Source organism: Schistocerca piceifrons, chromosome 7, assembly GCF_021461385.2.
Source record: "Schistocerca piceifrons isolate TAMUIC-IGC-003096 chromosome 7, iqSchPice1.1, whole genome shotgun sequence".
NCBI lineage: Eukaryota > Metazoa > Arthropoda > Insecta > Orthoptera > Acrididae > Schistocerca > Schistocerca piceifrons.
Window position 1 is genome coordinate 217,594,513 of NC_060144.1, and position 14,341 is coordinate 217,608,853.

The 14,341-nt window shown below is 38.7% G+C and overlaps 1 protein-coding gene across 1 annotated transcript in view; it reads left to right on the forward strand.

Moving 5' to 3' along the window:
- The window catches only part of LOC124709134 (sodium channel protein para), an 878,324-nt gene that overhangs the window by 654,997 nt on the left and 208,986 nt on the right, over nt 1-14,341 (forward strand). The window contains exon 25 of the mRNA XM_047240797.1: nt 3,711-3,884. Coding sequence (XP_047096753.1) covers nt 3,711-3,884 — 174 coding nt within the window. The remainder of the gene's footprint in view (nt 1-3,710; nt 3,885-14,341) is intronic.

Below are 14,341 nucleotides of genomic sequence, written 5' to 3' on the forward strand. Positions count from 1 at the left end.
CATTCGCCATACATTTGAGCTGCCAACTATTAATAGACCTGTACTCCTTTGCGTTTGCCTCCTCTTGACACTGGACAAAACAGGTTTCACCAAAACAGGTGAAGTGAGTCCCACCAGCTCAGTTTCAGTTTCAGTGAAAGATGGCACCTTGAACTTGTTGGTTAGGGGGTAGGATCAGTCCAACATCCTGAGGCCTCCCTGGTTCCCATCCACCCTGTATGGAATGCTTAGTTCTACCATTGACATGATACTCACAGTCAAGCAGACAAGTAATGACAGATCCTCTACTTTCTGCAGAAGAGACAGCATCCCCAGGAGAGGATAGTACTTGTGGTAACTCAGGTACTAATATCACAAGTACAAGACTCTTGGGAGCTCTTCCAGCACACAGATTTGCAACAACTGGCAATAGTTTCACAGTAGTCAGAGCAATTTTCAGCTGCTTACAAACGTCAACCAATTCATCCCACATTCAAGAACAGCATTCACAGTGGGGCTCCGTTTTGGCTGGTGCAATGTATTACAAGGCAGTGAACATAATAACTTTAAATTAAGCTCACTGATTATCTTTTAATCTGTCGAGCTAAAGAGTTGCCAGTTCCCTATGAGAATTGAAGCTAATACACAAAACAAGATTTCTATGCAGGTAACACAAAAACCTGTGGTAAAAATTAGTAGTTTCCTGAAACGTTTTGATGTTATTTATAGTTTCTTGCAAATTTAAAACTTAAAAACAGAGTTAATTTATGATAAATGCAGATAATATACAGGCTGGAAAAAAATTGTGCCATGAAATTTTAACCCTGGGCAGCTGATACCAGTAGGAACCAAGATTATTAATGTTGTGTAGGTCAATAACGCACCATTTTTAAACTACGGAAACTTGGCACCATGTGCTTGGATTGGCAGTGGGAATTCCCTGTTGCCATTTGTTGGTTGATGGGCAGCACTGTAGTTGTCAGTTCACACATACAAATGTCCCTTGCTCCGTCACTGCCCCAATGTGATATGCACATGTGTTAAATAGGTCATGCTGTTTGTCTCGACCTCACGTCAGAGGCATTCACACATCTTATCACCTGCAATTTAGTCATACTATAAGTATTGCAGCACAGTATTCATTTGAAGAACAACAAGATATGGTTTTTGTTTATGGATCAGCTGATGGTAATGCGCATGAAGCTCGACGGTTGTACGAGAAACAATACCCAGCAAGATGCCACCCACACTGGCAAACGTTTACAGCAATTCACTGGCAACTTGGCAAAACAGGCTCGTTAGCAGGATATCATGGTGATGCTGGAAGACCTCAAACATGACAGGATTTGAAGAGACTGTTCTTGAGGTTTCAAGGAAACACTTATGACAAGTACTGGAGCGGTTGGACACGACATGGCGGTCATTCATCGGTATGTCTGGGAGGTTTCGAGGGATGGTGGCTAACATCCATCTAGTTTCCACCCTGCTCAAGACCTAAATCCTGTGGTAGACTATGAACACAGGCTAGGATTTTGCCAGTGGTTTCTGCAATGTGTTGCACGAGATCCCAAATTCCCCGCCATTGTGTTGTTTACCGACAAGTGCACCTTCCATCAGGATGGCCTTTACAACACTCAAAACGTTCATAACTGGGCAAGGGGTAATCCTCACATCATATGTCCACGGACACCAGGAACGATTTTCGCTCAACATTTGGGCAGGCATTGTGGGTAACCAAAATTACCAATGTTGTGTAGGTCAACAACGCACCATTTTTAAACGACGGAAACTTGACGCCACGTGCTCTGATTGGCCGCGGGTTTGCCCTGTTGCCAGATGCTCTGGACAACGCAAGTTAATTTTTGTATTAGTGATACTGCAGTTAAAAAAAAAAAATAAAATAAAAATGAGGGTAAATGAAAGGGGTCCTATTTCAGAACTTTCAAGAGCTGCTGATGAAATAAATCTTTCTTAACTATCAGTTTCTGTCATCTGAACTTAAGGTCTCACATATAGAAACAGATCAAACCCATAACATATATTTACAATTTAAATATTATGAAAAGGATAGATTGCTACTCATCATATAGCAAGATGCTGAGTCACAGATAGGCACAACAAAAAGATTCTCTGGTCTGGCTTTGTATGTGTGGTCTCTCTCTCTCTCTCTCTCTCTCTCTCTCTCTCTGTGTGTGTGTGTGTGTGTGTGCGTGAACGTGCATGTGTGTGTGTGTGTGTGTGTGTGTGTGTGTGTGTGTGTGTGTGTGTGTGTGCGTGCGTGCGTGCGTGCGTGCGTGTGTGTTTGTCTAATTCCGATGAAGGCCTTTTTAGCTGTAAGATAAGTTGTTTGACACTCTTTTTTTGTTGTCTGCTATATGGTGAGTAGCTATCGTTTTGATAATATTCTCATTATTCTAGCCTGGATTTTCCATTGTTTGAAAATTCCATTTAAACATCCATGTGAAACAATATGTGGTGAACCAAAAGCTGGCATAATGCAATGCAATGTATCTAAAATTATTTGTAGCAGCCCGTATATCAATGTTTATACTGTAAAACCAGATGAAATAAACACTGTTGCATATCACTGAAATTAAGATGTGAGGATAAAGTAATGGAACTGACAATGTTCATATATATAAATGAAATAATTGAAGATGATACATTTGTACAGCATTAACTGTCTTCACTGGTAATATGCAGTATACGGTCAGTGGTATATACTGTTCTGCTATAGTTAATAATTTTTGTACATGGTCATAATCAGATCCTTCTGTGTGGAGTGCAGTGTGTTGACTACACAGGTGATTTCTGTTCACAGGCTGATGCAAAGATTATGTACAGGGTGATTCAAAAAGAAAGGACAGATTTCAGTTCTCACTGGATAGAGGGAGGTTTAAAGTTTTATGTTCCCTCAAATGCTATACCATACACTCAACATGAGCATCATGTGTTGCTCAAGAAAAATCGAAAAGGTAGTCAGTTTCATTCTACACATGAATCAATTGGTCCCTGTTTACTGTATCAACAGCTTCAACAATTTGATTCCTCAGCTCTTGAAGAATAGCTGTCCTTTGTGGGACAAATATTCTATCTTTTATGTACCCCCACAGAAAGAAAATGACAAGGTGTGAGGTCTGGTGACCTGCATGTTCAAAAGCAATAAACAAGAACTTGTGGTCCATCACACAAAATCATTCCTCTTGTGGTGTTGTCACTATATTGCTACAAACAAACAACAGCACAGCTGTGTGAAAGCTTTGAAATTTCCTCTATCCAGTGACATGTGCGAGTTCCTGTCTTTTATAGTTTGTCTGTAATAAACAGCTGAAATATGTTCTTTCTTTTTGAATCACTCAGTATTAGAGTACACACAGACTCTCCATTTTAAGAACTAGTAGTTAATAACAATTTATCTCATAACCAGCTCTTAGCAGCTCTAAAAATTTACTCTCCCGTCCCAAGTGTGGGGCAACACGTGAGCAAAATAGTGTAGTTTTCCAGAGGAGTATCTTTAATTTAATAATTAGCTTTTTGCTTCCTTTGTAATTTTTTCTAAGTGAACCTTACAAATCAAATAACCATTGACAATTACCATTCTTGTCTTGTTTTGGGAATAATTATGTTTACACCTTGATGAATGTGTGTTTCAGGGAAAGGAAAACAGTCATTTAATACAATTTATTAAAAAGCTATATTTAAGTCTAAAATAAGGTTTCTATTTGTTTAAGGCATTGGAAGATGTCCATTTACAACAGAGGCCCATTCTTCAAGATATTTTGTACTATATGGATCGAATATTCACTGTTATTTTCTTCCTTGAGATGTTAATTAAATGGCTGGCCTTGGGTTTTAGAAAGTATTTTACAAATGCCTGGTGCTGGCTAGATTTCATCATTGTGATGGTAAGAAATTTCTGTATAAAATGGAATAGCAATAAAAACATTAAACGTTTAGAACATAGGTTTCATTAACAGTGTTGCAGTTATAACTACATGTACCTGTAATAAATTGTTAATAACCTCTTTACAAACTATTTGGTTTTATGGTATAGAAAATGGTGTTTCTGTTCATTAATAAAAGGAGAAACAAATATATGACCAAGTTAATTATGGTTAGATACTTTCCATGAAATGTAAATTCAAATGAAAGCATTTCATGAGTACTGAAATATTCTAGAGGACCATAGTTGACCTATTGTGATAATTGCCTTACAGTAGATAAACTTTGCAGCTACACTAATGTGATACATTCAAAGTAAAACAAATATAGTATTTTAATTTGTTATAAGGAGAGAAAGTACACATATCTGATAGCACCAGTTTCATAACTTAAGTAATAACATTTTGGAAATAGTTGAAACGCTGTTAAATGGAAAAGTATCCTCAAAAACTGGTAGCAATAGCCACAGAACTAGGTCACATTGTAGGATGAGCTGGACACCATACATGTCTGCAAATTATGAGTTAGCGAAAGAAATTTTTTGACTCATTTAACCAGAACTTTGCAGCCATTAATTTTTGAATGTTACACTTTCCTCTCCCCCTCTTCCCCCCACCCCACTCCCCCCTCCCACCCTCCCACCCCCTCCTCTTCCTCCCTTCCCACTCCCTTCTCTCTCTTCACCCCCCCCCCCCATTTTTTGACTGTTTGTACCATATGATACTAACATTTTAGTAGATTATACTTTTGTCTGGATTAAAATATCAGTAATGGCCTGTGTATTATTATACAAATCATGGGTGAAATTTTGTGGTCATAGTTAAAATGTGTTTCTTTTACATAATGCAATAAGTGTTTTATAAAAATATTGATGAACTGAAAAGCTACCTGTAATTTACTGATATTTCTAGTGAGCTAGATGATACATGAACCTGAACGAAATATCACAGTGATGTTTCGAATTGTGAAATGTTACTTCTCATATATCCAAGTACTCCATTTTTCCTTTTTGAAATATTGTGTATAATCTTTTGTTGATGAAATTTGTATTTTCAGTGTAAGAATTATCCAGCAGATGTGGAACTATTATCTAATAGTAATTTGTGATGTTTCTATTTCAGGAACAGCATGTTCTTCAGATTGTAATTTTTGTCTTAAATTCACTTTGTCACCCAAGAGATTAATTTTTTTCTTTAGTAATAAAAGAACATTCCCTAAAAGTTAACTGAACCTAATGACACTATGTTAAATTTCATGACCTGAGTGGCAATTAGAGTATTCATTTTTATTTCAATAACTTTGACAGTTTGACACTGTGTTTAAATGAACATCATCACATAAAAAATTATGAAAAGGATAGATTGCTACTCACATGTTGAGTTGCAGACAGGATTAAAAGACCACTCCACACTGAGCTTTCAGCCAAAGCCTTCTTCAGAAAAGAAAGGAAGACACACACGTTCACTCAAGCAGGCACACTTCAAGCGCACGTGACCACTATAGCTGGCCACTCAGGTCAGAATGCAGTCTTAATGATGAAAGTTCATAATCCTCTTCTTCATATGATGAAGGGTATGGTGTGCCCCAAAGTAGCATCTTAGTAACTTTTCTGACAGTCCCATATTCTGCACAGACATAAAAACCCATGCCAGCTCCCCTGGTCTGTATCTCATTGGCCGGTGCTTGGTGTTATAGCTCTCTCAGTCTCACTCCTGTGTATCCAGGTCCATATGGAAGCCAACTGTCTTTCTTCTTTGGTTGTGATGGTGGGGTGTTTCTCATACTCAATAGTGTCCAGAAGACCCAGAAACAGTGTATCCATTGTCATTTTTGCTTCACTACCATAGAGCAGAAAATATTGTCAAACTTGTAGTGTCTTGCTTTGTTGTGCTGTTGCAAATGTTACGATGGGCAGTGTTGTATACCAATCTTTCTGTCTGACATCAAGATCACATCCACCAATGTCTTGTGTTCTGTGACACAATTTGTCTGTAGTTGGCATGTAGTTCTCATCCTGTGGGTGATGTCTCAATATGAATGTGGGTGATGTCTCAATATGAAATCCTCTCAGATAGTAACCTCAATTAGAAAACTTTTCCACAGCCAGTGTTCATCATGCAGGATACTCTATGCTGCCAAATAATGTTTAGTACAAGGAACCTTACAATTTCCAAAGCGTGAGCAGTCAGATCCCCTTTTGTAACAGTGTGACAGGTGAGGTAGCCAGTGCATATTATTATCCATCAATTGCTATTTGTCAGCTTTAGGAACCTTTCCAAGAAATCAATTCCAATTCTGTGGAATGGTGCTTCTGCAAGCAGAATTGCTACCAGATGGCATGGAGGTAATTGCGTCACTTGCATCAATTATTGGCATGCTTTACAGAGGCTCAAATAGTGTCTAGGAGATCGGTAGAGGCTTGGCCCTGATACCTGGGGCTGATTCTGTGTGGAGTCTTTACAGATCCCAGGTGAACAGCTGTTGAAGCATTGTGGAAAAACTTCAGGATAGCTGGACATAGATAAGTTGGGATGGCAGGGAACCATTTCAGTGCCATTGGATCATCGTTTCTCTTATGCAGTGTTGTGTCTATTGATTTGAATTCTCATTCAGTGAGTTCCTCTATGGTTTTCAAAAATACTGAATCTTCACTCAGTTCAGCAGCAATGTCATTTAATGTAATAATGGCTGAGATTTCATCCATGCTACTATGTTCTACCACAGAATTCCTTGAAAGGCAGTCGATGTCCATATGTGTGTGTGTCCATTTTTTATGCCACTCAGATGTCTTATTCCTAAAACCTCATTCCCAGTATTGCCAGCTGACCCAGTTGATCATTCAAGCTAATCAGCCATTGTAGAGACTGGTGGTCTGTGCAGTGATCAGTGGTTTGCCAAATAAATATGACTGGACAACTCCAGAGAACTCTTTCTCAGTAGTAGAGTAATTCATCTCAGATTTGCAGAGTTCCCTGGAAGCATAAATTATAACTTTTTCAGCACCTTCCTGGATTTGTACTAGAACAGCACTTATCTGATAACCTCTAGAGTTGGTGTGAAGTGCTATATTGGCATTCTCTCATGCTATTTAGGACTGGAGAAGATGTTAGCATCTCCTTAAGGAAAAAGAAATATCTTTTGTCAAAAAAAATTAGCCTCTCCCTGCAGTCTACTCTGCATTTACACCTACTTCTCAAGTCACTGTACGGTGCTTCTTGAGGGTACCCCTTACCACTACTTGTCATTGTATGTATTGTATTGTATGTTAACCGGGGCCTAGAAACAATGGAGAGGCTCCGTCCCCGCCGCAGCCGCAGTGGTCCACAACCCCACGACGACTACCGCAGTCCACTTCATCCCTCTGCCACCCTACACCAAACCCAGCATTATTGTGTGGTTCCGCCCTCAATGGACCCTCCCAGGGAATGTCTCACACCAGACGAGTGTAGCCCCTATGTTTGCATGGTAGAATAATGGTGGTGTACGCGAATGTGGAGAATTTGTTTGTGCAGCAATCGCCGACATAGTGTAGCTGAGGTGGAATAAGGGGAACCAGCCCGCATTCTGCGAGGCAGATGGAAAACTGCCTAAAAACCATCCACAGACCAGCCGGCTCACCAGACCTCAACACAAGTCCGCCGGGCAGACTCGTACCGAGGACCAGGCGCTCCTTCCTGCCCGGAAAGCTGTGTGTTAGACTGCATGGCCAACTGGGTGGGCACTACTTGTCATTTCTTTTCCTTTTCCACTCGCAAATAGAGTGAGGGAGAAATAACTGACTAGCAGTAGTTCTTCCAAGAGATGTGCCTTGGTCCAGAAGTCTTTTACGAATCATCAATAATACAAGCGCATTTTGAGAAAGCTTCTCACATCACGAATGTCCCAAGGAGTCAGAAAATCTTTGACTGCTCTTATTTTCTCTGGATTAGGATGAACTCCATCAGCATTCACTATGTGCTCCAAGAATTTTATTTTTTATTGAGCAAAGAGACAGTCTTTGGTTTCAGGTGGAGGCCTGCAGTCTAAATAAACTTCAACAATGTTGCCAGGCTGCTTAGATGTTCTTCAGATGTCTTCAGAAAACTAATAGTGTCATCCAGATAGCATAGACACATTGATCATGTGAGATGTTGATTGAGGTTGTCCATCATACACTCAAAGGTGGCTAGAGTGTTACATGTTCCAAACAGCATAACTCTGAACTCTTAGAGACTGTCAGAAGTTATTAAGGCAGTCTTTTCTAGATCAGCCTCATCAACCTTGATTTGTTAGTAGCTTGTCTGCAAGTTCATATTTGATATACACTTTATTTCTGTCGAGCAGTCAAGTGTGTTGTCAGTGTGGGTTAATGGATAGATGCCTTTCTTCATGATTTTGTTCAGCTGTTAGTAATATCTGTCACCCTATACGAGCACTGGCTACTTGGTGGATTACCTCATTGTTAATAAGATGTTTTATTGTGTGTCACTTGGACTGTCTTTTCTCCACTCTTGATTAGAAAGCATGTGAAAATTGGCGCAGAATGGCTAACACTCACTGACAGTGTTTCTTGGTCAGCCATCCTGTTGACAGTTTGATAGTAGCATCCTCTCTTACACTGTCTGTAGAAAATGACTCGCTGTGGATGCCATTAATCAGCTGTTTCTGAACTGGTTCACGTGACCCTGTGCATGTCCCTTTAGGGATGAGTTTTGGCTGCTTGTGACAATTAGAGATCCAAAGTTCTCCTTGACCACTTACTGCGTGTACAATCATCACTTGCATGTAGATTTTGTCTATAAGCTCGAGTAGTTTTTTGCAATGGATGAGAGTTTCACAGTTTGGCTGAGCATGTAGATTATAAAACTGATGATGGCAGGATAACAATGTCTCAACAGCAAATAACTGCCCAGAGCAATCTTTGCTATGTGTGCTTGTTGAAACATCTTTGTCAGTCTGGTGGTCTTATTTATAGAACAAGTTGTGTGAATGAATAAATATGCCAGGGGAAAGGAAATATGATCCACATCTTCTTCATTTTTATCATTGCTCTAGTCTTTTCATTGATTTTCCAGGAAGTCTTTGGCGTGTATTGTGTTTTGAAGCTTTGACTTTATAGAAAGTCCGAATTGGCACATAGAAATTTCTTATAGTAAGGAAGCTCTGGCAGACTGTAAATGCCTTAGGAGTATAGCGGTACCACTGACTGAAAAGCAGAAAAGTTGAGTCATCGACAAGAACACACAAGAAAGAAAGAAAACTTGCTAGCTTTCAGAATAATTCCTTTCTCAAACTAAAGTGCAAAGACACAACACACACACACACACACACACACACACACACACACACACACACATATGCACACACACACTTGTGTCCCTACATATTGCAGGCTGGATGCACAGTGCCAGCAGTGCATAGTGAAGCTGACATAGGGATGTGAATTGGGAGGGGGTGATAGGTCAGAGGATTTAGAAACTGTTGGATGGAAGGTGTGGGGTTAGTGGGTTAACAGTGATTGAAGCCTGAAGGGTTATTGGAGCAAAGGATGTGTTACAAAGGTAACCACCATCTCCATAGATTGGAAAAGCTGGTGGTGGAGAGAAGGATCCAGCTAGCCCAGATTGTGAAGTAGCCATTGAAATTGAGCATGATGTTCCACTTGGTGGTCAACTTTGTTCTTGGCCACAGTTTGGTGGCTGCCATTATTCTATTGGAGAGATGGTTGGTAGTCATACCAACATAAAAAGCTATACAGTGACTGTAGCAGAATTGGTATATTGCATGGCTGGTTTTACAGGTGGCCCTGCCTATGACGGGGTAGGATAAGTGTGTGACAAGGCCAGAGTAACAAGTGGTGGATTGAGCAGGTCTTGCCTCTGAGTCTTCCCTGTGGCAAGGGTTAGGAGTAGGATGGGCATAGGGATTGACTAGGATGTTGATGGGCATAGGAGTGGACTAGGATGTTGTGTAGGTTGGCTGGGTGACAGAGCACCACATTAGGGGGTGGGTTTGGAAGGGGCTAGGGTGGGTTGACGTTATTTCAGGGCATGATGATAGATAATCAAAGCCCTAACAAAGCACATGGTGTAGTTGCTCCAGTCCTGGATTATACTGGCTGATGAGGGAGGTGCTCCTTCGTAGCTGATTCTTGGACTGGTTGGGGGATTGGAGCTGTTTGAGGATACGGTAAAGGAAATTTGTTCGTAGAATAGGCCCAACACCCCCCTTCCCATTAGACCATCTATCAGACTGCAAAGCTGGCACTGTGCATCCGCTGGCACTCTATAGGGATGATCATGCATGTGTGTGGGGGGTGGGGATGCACACGTGCATGCATGTCTGGGTAGATGGGTGTGTTTGTACTCTAGCTCAAGAAAGATGCTAGCTAGCACTAGCAAGTTTTCTTTCTTTATTGTGTGTCCCTCTTAATAACTCAATGCTTCTGGTTCTTGTGACTGATCTCCTTTATTCATAAAGTATTTACAGTGAAATTTTTTTCTTTATATGATCATTAATTTGTATGAGGGTAAAGAATGTAACTATAATATGATTTGATTCCTACTGACACCTATGGTACAAGATTAGAGTAATTAATACTGATTTGATAAGAAGTAACATAAAATTAAATGGTTGTTAAATATGTTATTAGAAAAAGTGCATCATCATTCATGTATAAATGCATAACATATCACTCACTCCTTCAAATACTTTGAAATCACTAATTTTTTGCAAAGCTATAGAATCTAATACTTCAGTTTACTTTGTTGGATACACTGTTTGTCAAATCATGGGCCACAGAATATATTTTTGTTAGTTATTATATCATGGTTTCAATATAAATCTTTTTTATTTGGTTTGAACATGTCTTTCCTGGCATAATTTGCTATATAGTTTATAATAAATTATGTATCGAGTTCAAATATTACCACATGTGCCACTCATTTTATGCAAGTTTCTAAAGATATTAATATCATTCCTTTTACCACAGTTCAGTATTGAAATAATGGAAAACACAACTGTGTAATGTTGATGATACCCATAGTATGTTATCAAAATTTTTGTTGTTTGATGCTGATCTGCTAACAAATAAGAACATGAATTAAATCACCATTTGGTAAACTGAACTTTGTAATCTGCATTACAGTCCATTAATGAACAACTTATTTATGGATGTTATGTAGCGCCATGTGATGATAATAATAATGATAAACAATGACTAGTATTTACACTCCCAATAATATGTTTTACATTACTTGTCAGCACAAATGTGGACATATTACTTTCCATGAAGTAGAAAACTATACTATTTGTATTATTTTCAGGACTGTGAAATCTGTTTACTTGTAGTTTATGAGAACAATGGTTTTTTGTCCCAAAGGCACATATTGACTACAAATATGGACAATATTGTAAAAATAGTGTACTCAGATTTTTGAGTCTTTGGGCACAAAAGCTTTCCTGTTGTTCTCATTTATGAATTTTTCATAACATAGCAAATTAAGGGATTAAAGAAGAAATTGTGAATGTTTCTGCAGTCTGTGTTTTAGCAATGTGTCACTAACATAAATTTCCCACGGCATAGCTCTCTCTGATAAACCTTGCGGCCATTTGGGCCGGTGCTGCTGATATTCCTGCATTCCGCTCGATGCGGACCCTGCGTGCACTGAGACCATTGCGCGCAGTCTCGCGCTGGGAGGGGATGAGAGTAAGTAGTGGGGGTCATACTGAAAAGGCATGTTATTGTGTAAATGCAAAGATTTATCAAGTACCACTGTGCTGTATATTACTCGTATTTCATGCATTTGAGTAAAAGTGAGGAGATCTTTATGAGAGTTCAGTCCTGAAGTAAGTGAATTACTATTTTTTTTCTGAATGGTGTGTTTACTAATGAACAGAAAGGAATTTGATTGTACATTTCATTAATTGATGGAAATAGAGAGACTTTGGATAAACATTATCTGCGGCTAAGAATAATGAGCAGTTCTTACGTTAGATAATAAAATTTAATTCAATTTTTGTTAAGGAAATTATCAAATGTGTGGATTACCAACATCCTTAATTTCCCCACAGTTAAAGCAGCTACTAAGCTTATTAACTGATAAAGCAAGTATGCAGAAGATAGGTGCTGATGTTCAAAATTATTTATTTTCACTTTCCCTATTGAGTAATAAAATTAATGTGTGTTGGTAAATTAATGTTAAGAATCTTGTATCATCTCATAAGTAGAATTATGAACAAGTTTTGAAGAATGGACTCATTGTACAGTCATGATTACTTTTATGTATAGTGTGAGTCGTGGAAAAAAAAATAGTGTTCTAGAGTGTGTGAAGTCATTAGTGGGAGAAGGAAAGAATATTTTTATAAGTTCCAGTCATGTGTTATATATTTTCATATTCATACCATGAAACTGACAGATCCACAGACACATGAAAATTTAATTCACCAAGTCATTTTATTCAGTTTATTATCTGCACACAAAGCTGAAAATGACATGCTGTATTTGTATTACAGACAGCCAGTTACAGTCTGTGTTTTGACTGTATGTGTACTAAGTGTGAGTTGATTTTGTATCTGATCTTGTTACTATCTTTATTCTTTTTAGAAATTATTCTCCATGAATTTTTGAGGTGGGTGACTTTATAGGCCAATGACCAGGTCTCATCTCCACCTCAAATAAATAACACTGTCTGGACTTAGACTAAAAATTAAAATGATTAATTCATTCAGTCACAAATTGTATTATGCTAATTCTTTCATGAAGCAAATTCTCATGGATATGGAACAACTTAAGCTCCACAACAATAGGGAAAAGTATCTGTCACAAGCTGACAACTGTTATTACTAATGCTAAACTGCTCACATGATCAGTAGTGGGAATTACTATAAGACTATTTTTATTGCATTAAGAAGCAGGATGCCGGTTTGGTGAATCAATGGTGCAGTAGTAAAATATCGTATTAATATCCTAACCTTTCAGGTTTGATTCCCAGTGAGCCCTAGGATTTTTATCTGTCATTGATCTTTTCTTTCATTTCTGGCAATGTTTTTTAATGCGGAAAACGCAGATTTGCACTGTTGTGCAGAGAATATGTTAAACTATAAGTCTTCCTGCAACTGACTGGGCAAATTAAAGGTTGTAGGAAGGCTATTGAATACCATCTCCAGTAGGATTAATCCTAGTACAGCACTTAAGTGTTCAAACCACTCTTTGAGTTGATGAGAGCTATACCTCATTGCTAAAGCTGCTAGTTTGGTAAAAGCCATTGCCCTTCCTCTTACACAATTCAGTTGCTGATTTTACTATTACAACTGAATGAGTTGATTTTACTACTGCAACTGAATGAGTTGAAAACAAAGAATTCACCAGGTCCAGACGGAATCCCCATTCACTTTCACAGACAGTACTCCTTGGCATTGGGCCTTTACTTAACTTGCAGTTATCATGAATATTTAGCCCAACAGAAGATCACAAGCAGCTGGAAAAAAGTACATGTTTCTCCCATATGTAAGAAGGATAAAACAATGGACGTGCAAAATTGCGGATCAATATCCATAATGTCAGCTTCCTGTAGAGTTCTTGACCATATTGTAAGTTTGAATATAATAGATTTCATTGAGAGAGAAGTGCTTTTAAGCACAAATAACACAGATTTAGAAAGCATCACTTATGTGAAACTCAGCTTGTCCTTTCTTATGTGATATATTTTGAACCATGGATAAAGACCAACAGGTAGAGTCCATATTCGTAGATTTTTGGAACGTGTTTGACAGGGTGCCACAGTGCAGACTGTTAACATAAGTCCAAGCATGTGCAGTAGGTTCTCCCATATTTAAGTGACTTGAAGACTTTTTACATAATAGAACCCAACATGTCCTGGATGGACATTGTTCTCAGAGGCAAATGTATCATCAGGAGGGCCAAAGAGGAACGTGATAGGTCCACTTCTGTTCTCCATGTACATAAATGATCTGACAGTGTGGTTGAGCAGCAATCTGTGACTGTTTGCTGATGACACTGTAGTGTATGGAATAGTGTCATCTTTGATTTTCTGTATGAGGATACAAGATGACTTGGATAAAATTTCTTTTTGGTGTGATGAATGGCAGTGGACTGTAAATGTGGCAGATGCAATTTAATAAATATGAGCAGCAAAACAATCCTGCAATGCTTAAATACAGTGTTAGTGATGCGCTGCTTCACACAATTATGTCAATTAAATATCTAGGTGTAACATTGCAAAGCAGTTTGAAATGGATCAAGAAAGTAAAGTTGGTTGTAACAAAGATGAGTGGTCAACTTCGGTTTATTGGAAGAACTGTAGGAAAGTGTAGCTCATCTAGAAAGGTTACTACATACAGAACATGTGTGTGACCCATTCTTGAGTACTACTGTAACATTTGGTACTCCAGCCAGTTTGGATTACAGAAAGATACACAA